Source organism: Bombus vosnesenskii, unplaced genomic scaffold (assembly GCF_011952255.1).
Source record: "Bombus vosnesenskii isolate JDL3184/JDL3185 unplaced genomic scaffold, Bvos_JDL3184-5_v1.1 scf7180000013293, whole genome shotgun sequence".
Classification (NCBI taxonomy): domain Eukaryota; kingdom Metazoa; phylum Arthropoda; class Insecta; order Hymenoptera; family Apidae; genus Bombus; species Bombus vosnesenskii.
In genome coordinates, this window is record NW_022882944.1 from 2,362,442 (window position 1) to 2,376,693 (window position 14,252).

Genomic DNA, 14,252 nt, shown 5'->3' on the forward strand with positions numbered 1-14,252 from the left:
GATAATTTGATAAGGATTCATGTCAGCTTGAGATGCTTCTCTTCTCATGGACAGAGTAAGATTCCTTATTCAAGTCGCACACGCGCCGGATGGCTTTTAAATTCCGTGGCCCCCTTTGATGGGGACCGCTTTCGAAACTGCGGGACACAACAGCCACGTAAATCAGAAGTTTGATCCGTTGGACCAGCCAGGAGGCATAAATCACACGTGGAAATTATATTCCTTTTACCTTTCTCTCCTTCTTGCCCGCGTCTTTCTGTCAGGAAGAGACGTATCTTGTTTATGAAGGTCACCGAACAACATCGGAATTAAGACTCCGAGGGGCTACGCGTTTCACCTGTCTAATCCTGTTCGCTTCAGAAATTATGTTTCCGCGGTGAGATTCGTGTGGAATAATGTCCCGTATATTTAGTCGACGCTGATGGCAGGATTCCTTTATATGTTATGAAAGCGAATTATCGCAAGACACATAACGTCTTCCTAGGTTAAATTTGGCTTTTTTGAAAAAATACTGCGCATAATGTCTAAATGAGTCATACATTGGTCAAAGTAGTAGAAATTATAAAATTAATCAGATAATATGAATTTCAAAAATGAAAATGAAAGATTGAATGAATGAAAATATAATATGAAATGAAAGAAAATATAATAATGAATATTTCTTCTATCGTATCGCATATCTATGAAATGATACGTAGCATAATATAATTATTTTCCGGTAATTTTTTCTGTAAAGTATGTTTGTAACGATGTATAATTGTATTTAATTGTATTTTAGAAAATAAATTATAAGATTACCTTTTTCCACGAAAGACATTCAAAATTCAAATATAGTGCACGTGATACTTCAGTCACGTGACTGTTCAAAAACTTGACATCTATCAGTCTTGCAGAGTTATATTTTTCACGTTTGATTTATACTTTCATAGTTCCATTTGTTGTAACACGCAACCGTATTTATGAATTTCTTTTAAAATGTAATTTAAATATCGCGCGCAATGTGTATAATATGAACTATCGCGTTTCGAAGGATAAATAAAGACGCGGGAAACACGTGTGGCGTGTGGTCATAATCACCAGATGTTTCTTTTCGCTTTAATTAGTCTTAATCGATGCTTGTGATTTATGTGATTAGTGCAGTGATCGTATTCATCATCTACACGGGAGCCAAACTAAAACTAGAAGAGTGGTTTGAAGAAACAAAGTATGTAACTGTACACGTGATAATATATGATTTTTTAGGTTATATTAGCTTATTGTTCTGTTTCCTCAGATTTTTGCATTCATTTTGTATGACATTTTATGAATATCATTAAAAAGACTTCACAGTGATGCAGTAATTGTTAAAACAATTCTTAAGTTGCCAGACATTTCTAAAATATCATACATTTTTTTATTTCAAGATACTTGTTTAAGTATCATTCGTTGTTGATTCTAGCTTATTGTGCATATTTTTGTTCATAGAATGAGTAGATTACGTCTGAAAAGAAATGATTCGACGTACGAAAGATCCCAGGTGAAAAGTTTATGTCCAGAAAGCCCAAATAATATCGAGATATCTTCTGATGAAAGTGATATTGTGCCAACTAATGAGATAATAGAAAGTGAAAAGGATTCTTCAAACCCATCGATAACAGATACAAGTTATGACGAAGAGACACTATCTAAATTTCAAAAATCTACAGACAGTATAAAATCAGATGAAGATACAAGTTATGACGAAGAGACACTATCTAAATTTCAAAAATCTACAGACAGTATAAAATCAGATGAAGATATTAAAGAAGTTACGTACAACACAAGTTTGAAATCCAAGACTTCCATGTTTAACTGGAACCAACAAGGCCCAAGTCCAAAAAAAAGAAACATGCACGATCACAGTGATTCCAATTCTTCTGATGATTTCAACTCAAAACCAACATGGTTTAAAAAAAAGCAGGAAAAGAAGAAACACAAAGGTAGTCACATTAAACAAACCAAAATTAAAGATGAACCAAACAATAAACAAAAAGAAGAAACTGTGGCTCAAGTGAGTATACAACACGAGCAAATGATATCTGGAATTAAAGTAAAGCTTCCTGTGAAGCCTTACTCGTGTCAGGTGGCTGTAATGAATCAGGTAAGAATTTTTATAATTTAAGTATCTAATTGAAGAGATGGAATATTGGTAAAATGATTTATTAATGGTAAATAATAATTGTATTTTTACAGCTCATACAAGGTTGTATAAAACAGGAAAATTGCCTTCTAGAGAGTCCAACAGGAAGTGGGAAAACTTTGGCTCTTCTTTGTGGTGTCCTGGCGTGGCATGATCATCATGTTGGTGAGTTTAATTAATTTTTTAATTAATTATAAATTATATACACAATAGTTTTATATTATTACATAATTATATATATTAAATAATATAATATATATTGCATTATTACATTATTATATATAAATTATATACATCAACATATTACAAATTTTCAATGTCTTATCGGGCAATAGAAAAAATGAACTTACGTGTATCGAGTACGGAACCACTCTATTTACGGTCACGGTGTTGATATTGTTTGCAAACTCTGACGTTATCTGCGCTCTAATTCAGTCCGCATGTCAAAGTCATTAAAACAGTTTTGTAAATTAAACCTGTCTTCTCGCGTCATGTCTTTGTTCTATTTTACCGATAACTCGTATTTCGTATTTACTTTTCGCAATAACTTTCTGATAGTCGGTTATTAGATCGAAATTGCGTTCGATCGAAAACGTTTCACCTCATTGCGACAGATTTTCGAGTGTTGTACAAATTCCAAACTTGAACACAGCTGTCTGCTTTACTTTATTAAAGTTTCCTCGAGTTTCGCTCGAAAGTTCAGGAAGTCTCGCAGACAATTTCTTAACGCGTCAGTACAACAAACGACGTGCTCTGTCTCGCGGGAGATGCAAAATGTTCCACGTCGCGCCACGTCTTCGTCGTTTAAATTGGCCGGCTCGTCGCTGCTCGAGTTCGCGAACTTTTCGGGAACTTGTTACTGTCGTGAACGGTCTCGAGAAATGATTGGAAAATTAACCATCTATTTAGAATAAACATGTAGTAGCTTTTACATGTCTGATGCAAGGACGGCTTCCATGGAAAAACGTGGTGAGTAAATACTTGCATTCCAAAATTCATTTACATATATTTATTTAATATTAAGATTTTATTTATGAATTAGAATGTAGAAAGTTAGAAATCTAGAGTTCAAGCTTTCTGATTATTGTACATACTTTCTTCCATACGAAATATGGTGATTCTAGACCATAATTTAAGTTTCTATCCTAGTAAACCAAGTTTTCTTTAGAATTGAAAGTCAATGCAGTGAAATAATAGGAATCCAGATATTTTCTCATTCTAATACATACTAAATATTCGTAAGTGAAAAAAAGGAAAATTCGAATTTTAGCAACCAAATGGACAATAGATACAATCGGTGTACCTTTGTTTGAAAATTTACTTATTTTAGTCGTTAATCTTTATAAATCTATATAATGTTCATTTATATTATTATCTTTTTATTATCATTTTTCGTATCTCTCGTCGTTGTCTTTTACCCTAAACAAGTTTGATGCATCGAACAGACGAAAGAAAAATTTGTGCGTTGTCAGTTTCAATTTTCCTCTCCAATTTTCAATTCCCAATACGAGAAACAACAGAATCAATTTTCTCGCCGAATAAAACAAAGAATCGCCAGCGTAGACTTAAAAATCAAACAAGACTTTTTGTATTAAGAGGTTGAATTTCCAATACAGGAAATAAAAAAAGAAAGTATCAATTTTCTACAGCAGTCGTTATCTCCGATAAAATAAAGAGTTGCCAAGATATAATTAAAACCTCACTCGAAATCGCTCGAAGCAGGAATTTATGTGGCGTGCGGAAAGTACGAAGCGTGTAATCAAGGACTTTAGCAGCACGAGAAGGAGAACGTTTAAGAAGTTCCGTGGTGGAAGTCGGGGTGAACCGGCTGTCAGCTTGTCCTCCGGCTGTCCTATTAATTTAAATTATTCGACCATTTCTGTTAGCCCTTACGTTAGCCGGATTCCGTGCTTGTTTTCACGGTGCATGCCGCTAATTGGTCGCGATTCGCGCAATTCCTAAACAATTAGAATCGAGATTGGATGTCGCAATCGCCTCGTCCTTACCGGTACCAGCTCGCGAAAGGACGACTACGCGTCCTTTCCGGGTGGTTTCGCGTCTGCGTTTTACCATTCGGTTATTATTTCGCATTTGCATAATTGCTCGGCTACTTTACTTTGTCGCGGTAGTTTTCTCCACTGTGGAAACTATCGTTGGCGGTTGATTTAGGGGCATGAAATGGCAGCGTTGCTAAAATTAGAGGTATACCGAAGAACGAAAAATTACGAGCATTTGGAATTTCCAATGTTTCGTGTCATGTTACTTCGTGAAGCTAATTTTGGCTGTTCGATGTAATAAACGTAAAATTTGGCAATAGAGGAAAGTAATGATCCAAGTTTCTTCTGTAATTCGTGGACTGAGGATGTTCGTGCGTGTGTAGGAAGTTTAAGTGTGCGAAAGTGTACAGGACAGATATACATTCTGTGTAAATTTAATTATTCGACTTTGCGTACTTCAAATTTATTGTGTATCTTATACATTATACTTTACGTTTGTATCACAATAATAGTATAATTATATTGTATAAGAATTATTATTAATGTATCTATTCCATTTTCTTATTTGCATTTATAGAAATGTGAATTCGCATAAATATTCACAGTCTATTAAATCGTGACACGATGACTCTGAAACGTTTCTTTACATTGAGATTCTTCAATGGTTGTGTAATATTTCGCAATAATGTAAATCATAGAATTAATAGTGCATAATATGAAAATTATCTTTCATGTGTTTTTCCAAGGAATAAATATGACGCGAGAATTGTATCTAAAATTGATCGTCGAAGAGAACAATCTGAGATTCGTAAACGTTTTATCTGATGCTTCTTACAGTTCGAGGAGAGGAAAAATGAGCGTTCTCTATCGACAATCGCGTCATTTCTTATCTGGCAGGAGAGTCGCGACGCAGACGGGCCATTGTCTCTCTGAAAATTCTTTGGGGGTGGGGTTAGGTTCGAGAGTCGGGCCCGATGATTCACAAACTCTTCAGGGGGTTACGTATCATAGCTCGTGATCTTAATATTCGACTGGATACCGAATGGAGACTATAACGTCGCTTCTTCTTCCTTCTATTCGTGATATCTATCGCCGAATTGTGTAGCAGCTTCTGATAAGCTCTGAACGATTTATTAGATATTCATTAGTAAAATATTAATCGTGTAATTGAGAATCTTAATACTGAAATACTAATGCGATTAAAGCAACAAGTCTTTAATACTAGCGTCATCAGAGTGATCAAAGTGATGGATTTGTAATTTTATAGATTCCTACCATTCTGTATTTTTGGAGACTTAAACGATTTTTTATAAAATATATAAATAATGTCTTAGTTTATTTTTCTCCTTGCATTACACATCTTAATTGTCCGTAGTTTCAGTATTAAAAAAAATGTGTTATTCAGGATTTGGCTGATTTTTTGGACGAAATTTTGTCCCGCTTCTTGCGTTATATATTTTGTTACATATTTTTCACGTTTCTTTGGTACAAATTTCGTATTTTAGTCGTCTGTAATACGCAAGATTAGAGTACGTAATAATACGCAAGAAAGAATACGTAATTTGTATAAATTTCATATAATTTATATAACAAAAAGATTATCTTTCTCTGCCACATTAATCGTCGATGACAAATTTCTGCATTTTCGCGAGTGCTTAAATTTTGTTCATCCACGATGAGAAACACAGTGCATTGTGTATTTTCCCATTGAAAACGTCGAAGGAGCAATTGGAACAAGTCAGGAAGCGCATCGTTCCGCTTCCGAAATCACGGATGGAACCTCCCCGGGTTTCCTCCTCCGCCTTCTCTTCCTTCTCTCGTGACAACGTCCTCGTGAATCTGGAATTATCGAGCACGTGAAACCCCTTTCCGCTTGGCGGATCGAATGTGTCCTAGCGTGGAGGAAGGAAATCCTGGGATTAATTGGTACCTTTCTGATGCTAGCGTATCATCGTTGCCAGCAGTTTCCCTCGCGTTTCCACGCTATGTCGCGTTGCTAGGGGAAAATCGTGCAAGGTGTTACGTACTCGTTTCAATCAGAAAATGACTGAATCTTTGATCTCTGGATTGAAAAATAATAATAGTAACATAGGAAGATAATACAGATTAGATATATTACATAATAGCAGGATTTTATTCTTCAGTAATTTTTAAATTAAATAATTTTTATTAATTTCTCTATTATGGATCGTTTTTCAGATATTTAACATTAATTGTGAGAAATCTTCGAGAAAATACGTTATACAGTGCGTTACGAAATATGTGGTAGATATTTATAGATTATATCGTAGGTATTAAAACGACGAACAAAATTTCTATATAAAAACGTGCGACGATTCGATAGGAATAAGGATGATCAAAGTTATCATTGCTTAATATTAATCAGTGTAAAATCTCACACAATTTCTTCTCTTTTCCTACTATATTAATATAACAGATAACAGATTGTTTAATTATTTTTGTCATCTCCGTGAAATATATAATTGATATTAAATACACCTTGTGTTTCTAATTCCTGTGTATGTATACTGCCACATGTGTTTCACATTTTACCAATATAATCACGATAGTCGGGTCTCGTAACAGTGCCAGCGAAATTTCAAAATTGTGCAACCATAACACACTTAACGTACTCGTAAAAAAGATGTGGAACGAGCGTTCGAATATTTTCCTACTTCATATTGAGCAAAAATTGGCTGTTTGGTGCCCTCGAACGTGATCGAAAGAGGCGCGTGCGGATCCCCGGCGGCCTACTTTGATTTCAACACTCGTGTCGCGCGACACTCGATACGCTTTGTAGTACGCATTCGTAATTAGGCGAACGAAAGAGTGTACTGCGGTGCCTCGATTAGCGTTAGTCATGACAGCCTGTCCCTGCGACTCGGCCCGGGCACGACATGCTCCTTTTTCCAGTTATAATTCCCTTGCTCCTTTAAATCTGCCACTGTCACGCTCCAGCACGGAGGTCGAGTGGTACTGCTAGCCGCCGAAACGCCGTAGACTCGTGTGCCCTCAGAGAGCGGAAATAAATCATTAGCTCCTCCAACCACTGCTGGAAAATTCTCCCTATGACGTTGGTTTAATCGATACACACGATCCACGATGACCATCGAGGTTGCGCACAGTGCGACATTTGAATGAGGATTCGGGACAAGGATGAAGAAATGCATATAATGTGCAGTTTTCCCGAAACTTGAATGAAATTTTTTAGTACATTCCTACTTTCTGGCTCAGTTGAAATATTTTGAATATTTTTCTCTGTGTCTAATCACGCACGCTGATGTTTAAGTATAAATAACGTCGATGCTGGGAACTATCTCTTCATTTTTTCGTTAGCGTCAAACAGGAATCATTCATTCTCTCTTTCGTTTCTTCGGTTATCGTGCTGACATTTAGTAAAGGACAGAGATTGCGTAACATTGAAAATTTTCTTGGGACAAGTGTTGCTAGAAATATAGTCTTGAAGCAAGTCGCGATTACGAATGGATTTCACTAAAAAAATAATGAATATACAGAAGCTTATAGAAGCACGACATTCTGTAAGAATGTAATACAATACCTTGTTGATATAGAATAATGAAAATTACAAGATGGAACCATCCTTTTTTTTTAAATTGCTCCTTAAAACAAGAAGGAAATTTTTTAATTGGAAATTGAAGTTATACATATGTTTGCTCAAGTTTTGTATGTTTAAGGTGTAACAGAGATTAACTTGACTGTTTCTCAATACGATTTCGAACTAAATTAATCCTGCTATGTTCTTTTGATCATTATTTAAGCAAACGTAACGGAAACATGGTTTGTCTGGTTGTCCGGTGAGATGTGGTTCCATAAATTAGAAATTTCCGATAGTTACACATTCGTATAGTATTCTTAATAATTGCTCCAGAATTTATGAAAGAAGAATTGTCTTTAAGACCACTTGCGGATTTAAATATTATTCAACGATGGCAAGCAACAAAACAGTTATCAAAATGGAGCACGTAGACGAATACCAAAAATCTAAATTCCGCATATGACAGTTGCTATGCCTCTCGATCTGAATATCAATCAGTGACGTCTAGAAGCTACCGAAAAATTTCGATGTCGACCACGTAGCATCGTCGTTCTTCTCCAACAAAAAAGAAAGAAAAAAAAACAGTAATTCCACAAATGAGTCCATCTTCCCAAATTGTCAGAATCCCGTATTACGATATAAAACAACGGACACGAGAAAAATCGTTGATCTCAAATACGTGAACGTAACACGCAACAACTGGCTCTCCCAGTCCCTTGGTAACAAAATGACAGAAAGTTTAGAACGAACAATTACGCGATAAATCGCTGTGTAAGGTGCGTCCTTTGGCTACGTTACAGGAAATACAAAATTGCATAAAAATCCTAGTCTAATAATGACTACTTTCTCGATTAAATGGCAGAGTTAATAAAGAATTAACAACGAGTCTCTCTCGACCCAATCTATTGATGGGTTAAAAACCTTACGTCCACCAAACTGCAAAAGCACTCGACCAAACAACAAGCTCGCACAAGCGCATACAACAAGCGTACTCCAGTCAAACCAAAGATTTATTATCTCGTGAATTCAGCTGGTATTAGTCAGCCATCGCTAAAACCCGGCGTTCCTCGCCATTATCGAAGAATCTGCAAAGTCGAAATTGTCTCTTACCGTATAAACAGCAAATAAACGATGTTTCTGCCTTCGAGGGGATAAAGGGGTGTATCGTGAGAAGTCGTGGGGGGTATAAATTTCGAAAGTTTATCGCGGAATCGCATGCCGGCTAATGTCACTTTATTACGAGGCGCAGGTTCGTCTCGACTCTCCGTGTACGAGCTAGAGTTTCGGAATAGGCTGGCCCACGGAGAAGGGGCCATTGTATGAAAGTTGCCGAGTCGCAATAATTATCGGCGAACGGGGAATTATATATTGTGTCCCGGGCAATGTCGGCCCCGACGTCGTCGTGAATCGTCTTTGCGCCTCAGCATGCAACTCCACCGCGCGGAGTACGCTCTTCTGTGACGTTCTGACATTAATAACCCGCGGCCCGGGTCCTCCCGGGGCTTTTGTTGCGACGAAAGGTACCAACCGTGGTACCATCGTCGAGCATCGTTCCCAGAAACGAACATAATCGCTTCACCGCACTCAATCCGGCTCCTGCTGCACGAATCGTCTGTTTATACCGCTGTCTGAATTGATTTCCAAGCTTATTTGCATCTTTTGGCATGGGTTGCCAGTGGCTTCTTAAGGAATCTTAGAGATTTTGTTGAATTTTCGAAAGTTCTCTGACGTTTTACAGCATTTTGTGAAAGTTTCACAAGTTTTAGGAAATTTTGTGAAAGACGAAGCTCAGCAGGTATTCAACAAACTTGAGGAAATTTTGTGGAATTTTGCCTAACTTTGTACAATTTGTTGAATTTTGCGAAATTTTATAGAATTGCTGACAATGTTTCTAGAATCTCACGTAAATTCTATTGAATTCCGTAGAATTTCGCGAATCCTTGGGAAATGTCACGAAACTTCGTAGTACTTCATGACAGTTTGTAGAATTTTCATGCAAGTTTACAAATTCCTGTAGAATTTTGTGAACCCTCGAGAAATTTTGTAGAATTTCACTTGCACATTGTAAAATCGTAATCTTCTATCTTGCTCGATTACTACGTTACACATAGGCAATTTCAAGAATTGAATGGAACTGAGAGGATTCTATCGCGAGCTACGAAGAACCAGCAATCTGTTCGATCATATGTTAACATCTCCTTATCTTAAATTCTAAATTATCTTTTTAAACGATTTAGTAGAAGTTGGCAATTTTCCAACGTCCAACGAAACTTTGTGCGATTTCATAATTTTACATGTTGGTTAATTATTATATTTAATTTGGAGGATCGTGGCAGAACATTTGAAGTTGACCAAAAAAAGGGAGAACAAGTGCCGGCGGTCTGTTCTTGGCAAAGGAAAAGGGATTTGTTCCCTTGAGGTTTTGTCTATTAAAATTTAGACATCTTGAACAAGAGTTGGTAATGGAAGCGGGTCTAACAGAAACGTTGACGTTGAAACGTAGCTAAAACTAAAATCTGTTACCTTTGAAATGGAATATTTTACTGGCAGCGAAAATGTTTTTCTCCGGTTGGTTTTCAAGTTACATAACATTTTTCACGGGATCGCGTTTCTTGATGGAGTCGCGTTTCTGAGAGAATTTTTCTCAAAAAAAGTGGAGGGAGAAAATGGTTTAAAGGGCTGCGCGGAGGTAGAATTTTTGCAGGTTTCAACTGGTGGCTCGTGAAATTTTAATGGCTCACCGGTAGATGATACCCAATCTTAAAACGAATCCCACTTTATTCCTCCTTCAAAGCCAAATCGTCTCTAATTCGTATCGATTTTTTTCCTATTTGCGTATTTTCTCTTTTTCAGTATTCTGTACGATCATTCTTTACAATACACCATACGAGGATATTTATTTTTTGAATACGTCTGGATGATGCATTGTCCTTTCTGTTAAATGCGGATTATCGATAAAAACCTTAATCTAAATTCTTCTAGTCTTCTCCGATCTTCTCAAAACTCTGTCGCGGTACACATTGACGTTGACACTCGTGTTGCTGTCGAACACTCGTAACACTATCGCAAATTTTATTCATGATTTTACTCGCCACTCGCGATTATTCTAAAACAGCATGTAAAGATCGAATACCTCTCAAGTGCAAGATAACAAATGGTTACATGTACATTACGATTAATGTTCGAGCCCTGTGAAGAGAAACTATGAGACAAAACCCAGATTTATAAATACGTATCGACTCGAACCTCTACATCCTGACATCCAATTTTCCTAACGAGAAAAAGCAACAAAATAAAACGCCTCGCAAGTTTCTCTTAATTGTATCAATAACCAATTGTACCATCGCGCGAGTGCACTAAAACGAAGCACGCGGAGGATGGTTTTCGGAAGGCGCTGCGAAACAGCGAGAAGAAGAGACAGAATCGCGGAGGGAGGCGAAAGAGGGAGAGAATGTCGGCGAAAGCGAGCAAAGGAAGACACAAAAGCGTAGAGAAAATCGAAAGGGAGCGAAAGGAGGGCAACAAACGGAACAGAGATCGAGAGATAGAGTGACAAGAACAGTGGAGAACCCTGGAGGAGAGGAGGGAAGGGAAGGGAGATTCAGAAGGGGAGTAAGAGAGACAGATTCTCATTGTGAAGAAAGCTGTATGCGTACGTAGAAGACGTGAGATCCGTTGGACCCGCATGCGGACCTTATTGTGTCCCAAAAGAGCGTATACGGTAGGTACCTTAATGTCGGCATGGATGAAAGCGTGGGCCCTCCTTTGTCTTTCGTTCGTGAAGCTGCCACAGCAAGTAGCGTGCTCTGCGGGTAGCCCTGCACCATTCCTCAACTACCGTTCTTCCCTTTATTTCCCTCTCTTTTCAGCTTTCAGCCGGCGTACCGCTCTTTGTCCTGCTTTGGCATACGCGCAAGGTAGAGCTTGTTCCTCCTTTTTCGCGAATCGCCGAAACGTTAGAGCCGATTTTTCTCGTTGGGGGCTCGTGCGATCGCTACGCGATTATTCCTCATAGGGGGAAGCTAAATGTCTGTGAAGTTCGACAGAAAGAATCGAGAAGCACGACCATATGTGTACTGCATGAGCCGTTTGCAAGTCAAAGTGGTTAACTCTAGTTTTTTGGGAGGTTTGATATTTTAGTAGCAACACGCTTGCTTCGTATTCCATGATTCTTTCAGTTTTTTCTATTTTGGTTTCGATGAGATTTGGCAGATGAGCCGGTCCTAGGTAGCGTGGTAATCGTTCTGAAACTTGGTACAGGATAATGAAAATCATTGCAAATAACGAGATATGATCGGTGGAGATGGAATAATAACGAAAGAAAGAGAAAACGTTGCAAATACATGTTAAGTTCAGCTAGAAGAAACATCAGAAATGAGAGAACGAACGAGCGAAAACGTGGGTGACGAAAACAGTGATTTTAAACATATAATTAGCGGCAAAGATTGCCTCGCTCAAATACTTGCATGATCTATGTATCTGCGATAGATGCTTTGCAGATTTCATATACATTTTTATTTCGCTTCAAATTCGACCAATGTCAAATGGTAATTTCAAAACGTTTCGTATAACACACGTAATTATATTCCTAAAAAATTTCTACGAGTGTTGAAGCACTTTCGCGAGCTACTGTAATTTAGAATAATATGCTGCATCGTGTTATATCACATCATTATGCCATTAACCAATCTGATTTGCAGCCGAGCAATTTGGATGTGATCTTATTATGATTCAATGACCACGACAGCTTACGTGGTAGTTCTCTCTTTTTTTTCGTTCCCTTTTTTAATCTCGTTGACGTTATTTTGACGATCGATTTTTCGATTCGACGAGGATGATTGGTTCCTCGGGGGTAAGCAGGTACGTTCGAAATTATCAAGTTTGCAATAATAAACCGCGGCGTTCAGGGATTACGGGGCCGGGGAACGTAATTGATTGCGTGGCGGCGGTTAACGAGGCCAATTATTCACAGCCAGTCGATACGAAGCCCCGACTACGCTGAAAAAATAATACATCGGCTAATCGTTATTCTGTTTACCGATATTCACCGATACCCAGCCTCGTGGACGTGTCCCAAGGGAAGATTCGTGTCGCTCCCGGCTACCTCTTATTCCTCTTTATTATTTCTATCCTCGGCTATGCTGTGTTTATGCAAAGTAGTGTTGTTTCAGTACGTATCCCCATTAATTTTCAAACATCACGTGCCATGTGATGTTTGAGGTTCGTACGTAACTTTGCTTCTTGTTTCTTCAGTTTTCTATAAGCTTTAACAGCCAACAATCATTACGGCGTTGAGATTGAATTCTCATATGATTCTCGAAAACCATGATCTATAATTAACTGTTAGTGCGAGATCTTGAAATATCTCGGATATTAAAAATATCATATTAATTTAATGAACCATTAATTGGCTCGAGTCTTGTAAATACAAACTACAGCTTGAAAATACGATATAATTTCACAAATACGAGTCACGAAAGTATTCGTACAGCTCTCTCCCAATTGCCAGCTTCGAATGATTCGTATCTCCTATCGATACAGGTTTCAAAATTTTCAATAATCAGAATGTTGATTAATTAAGCTTAATTATCCCGAACATACATGGTCATTAGGCTGCCACTTTTTATGCGTTCATGGGAAACTTACAATTGCAAGAATGTACAGAATGCACGTAGCATGCAAAAATATTAAAAATATTCAATTTGAAGTAATTGTTATGACATTGAATAGGCAAATAGATCTCCATAGTAGGATCCATTTCTTTAATTATGTTAATAAAAATACAAACTCGTATTAGAATCCGCAGTCTTCTTCGTCGCCTACAATTCAACAGAAAAACCGCCAAGTCCGTCAAAACGACGGATTTTAGGTTTTTTTTTCTTCAAAATTGCTAATAGCATACAGCTCTATTTTTCCCAAAATCAATATCGATTTTTATCTAGATTGAAGCATAATTATATAAATCTATTTACTTGAATTAATACCATTCAAATTATACTGATTTATGTATATATATATGTCGGAGATGAAAGGAAAGCCGAAGCCTTTCCTTGGAAATTTTGGGAACATCCTCTAGTACCTTAGCCTAGATTTTATTATAGTTGTAATTGCTTAAGATTTGTAATAAGCGAGATTGGTTTCGAGGTGACAATCGGTCGCTGAACGTAGCCACGGTCACGGGATGGATGTTTTATCTAACGGAGGTCTGGAGTGGTTGTATGTGTTTTCCGAGAAATGTGGTTGTGGCGGCATGCGGCCTCGAGAGCGGGCCTAGCCACGTGTGATGTTGCCTCGGAGGTGCCGATGCAATGGGACATACATTGTATTAGTAATCAAAACTCCAGGCAGAAACTGCCTAGCAACGGCGTTTGGAACTTTCTCGATGCTTCCAACGAGTGTGCCTAGCAACGGCGTTTGGAACCTTCTCGATGCTTCCAAACGGGTATAGAAAACAAAATGCAATCGTACAGGGAGAAAAATCTCCACGAGGCTGGCATTCTTGCGATTGCCTTGGAGAGTGATACATCGAGCATTTTCGACG

General features: G+C 37.7%; 1 protein-coding gene across 1 annotated transcript in view; it reads left to right on the forward strand.

Moving 5' to 3' along the window:
• Positions 1–854: 854 nt before the first annotated feature.
• LOC117232728 (Fanconi anemia group J protein homolog) overlaps positions 855–14,252 on the forward strand; it is an 88,060-nt gene continuing 74,662 nt past the window's right edge. The window contains exons 1-3 of the mRNA XM_033492321.1: positions 855–1,204; positions 1,465–2,119; positions 2,212–2,323. Of these exons, the coding sequence (XP_033348212.1) occupies positions 1,113–1,204; positions 1,465–2,119; positions 2,212–2,323 (859 nt within the window). The 5' untranslated portion in view covers positions 855–1,112. The remainder of the gene's footprint in view (positions 1,205–1,464; positions 2,120–2,211; positions 2,324–14,252) is intronic.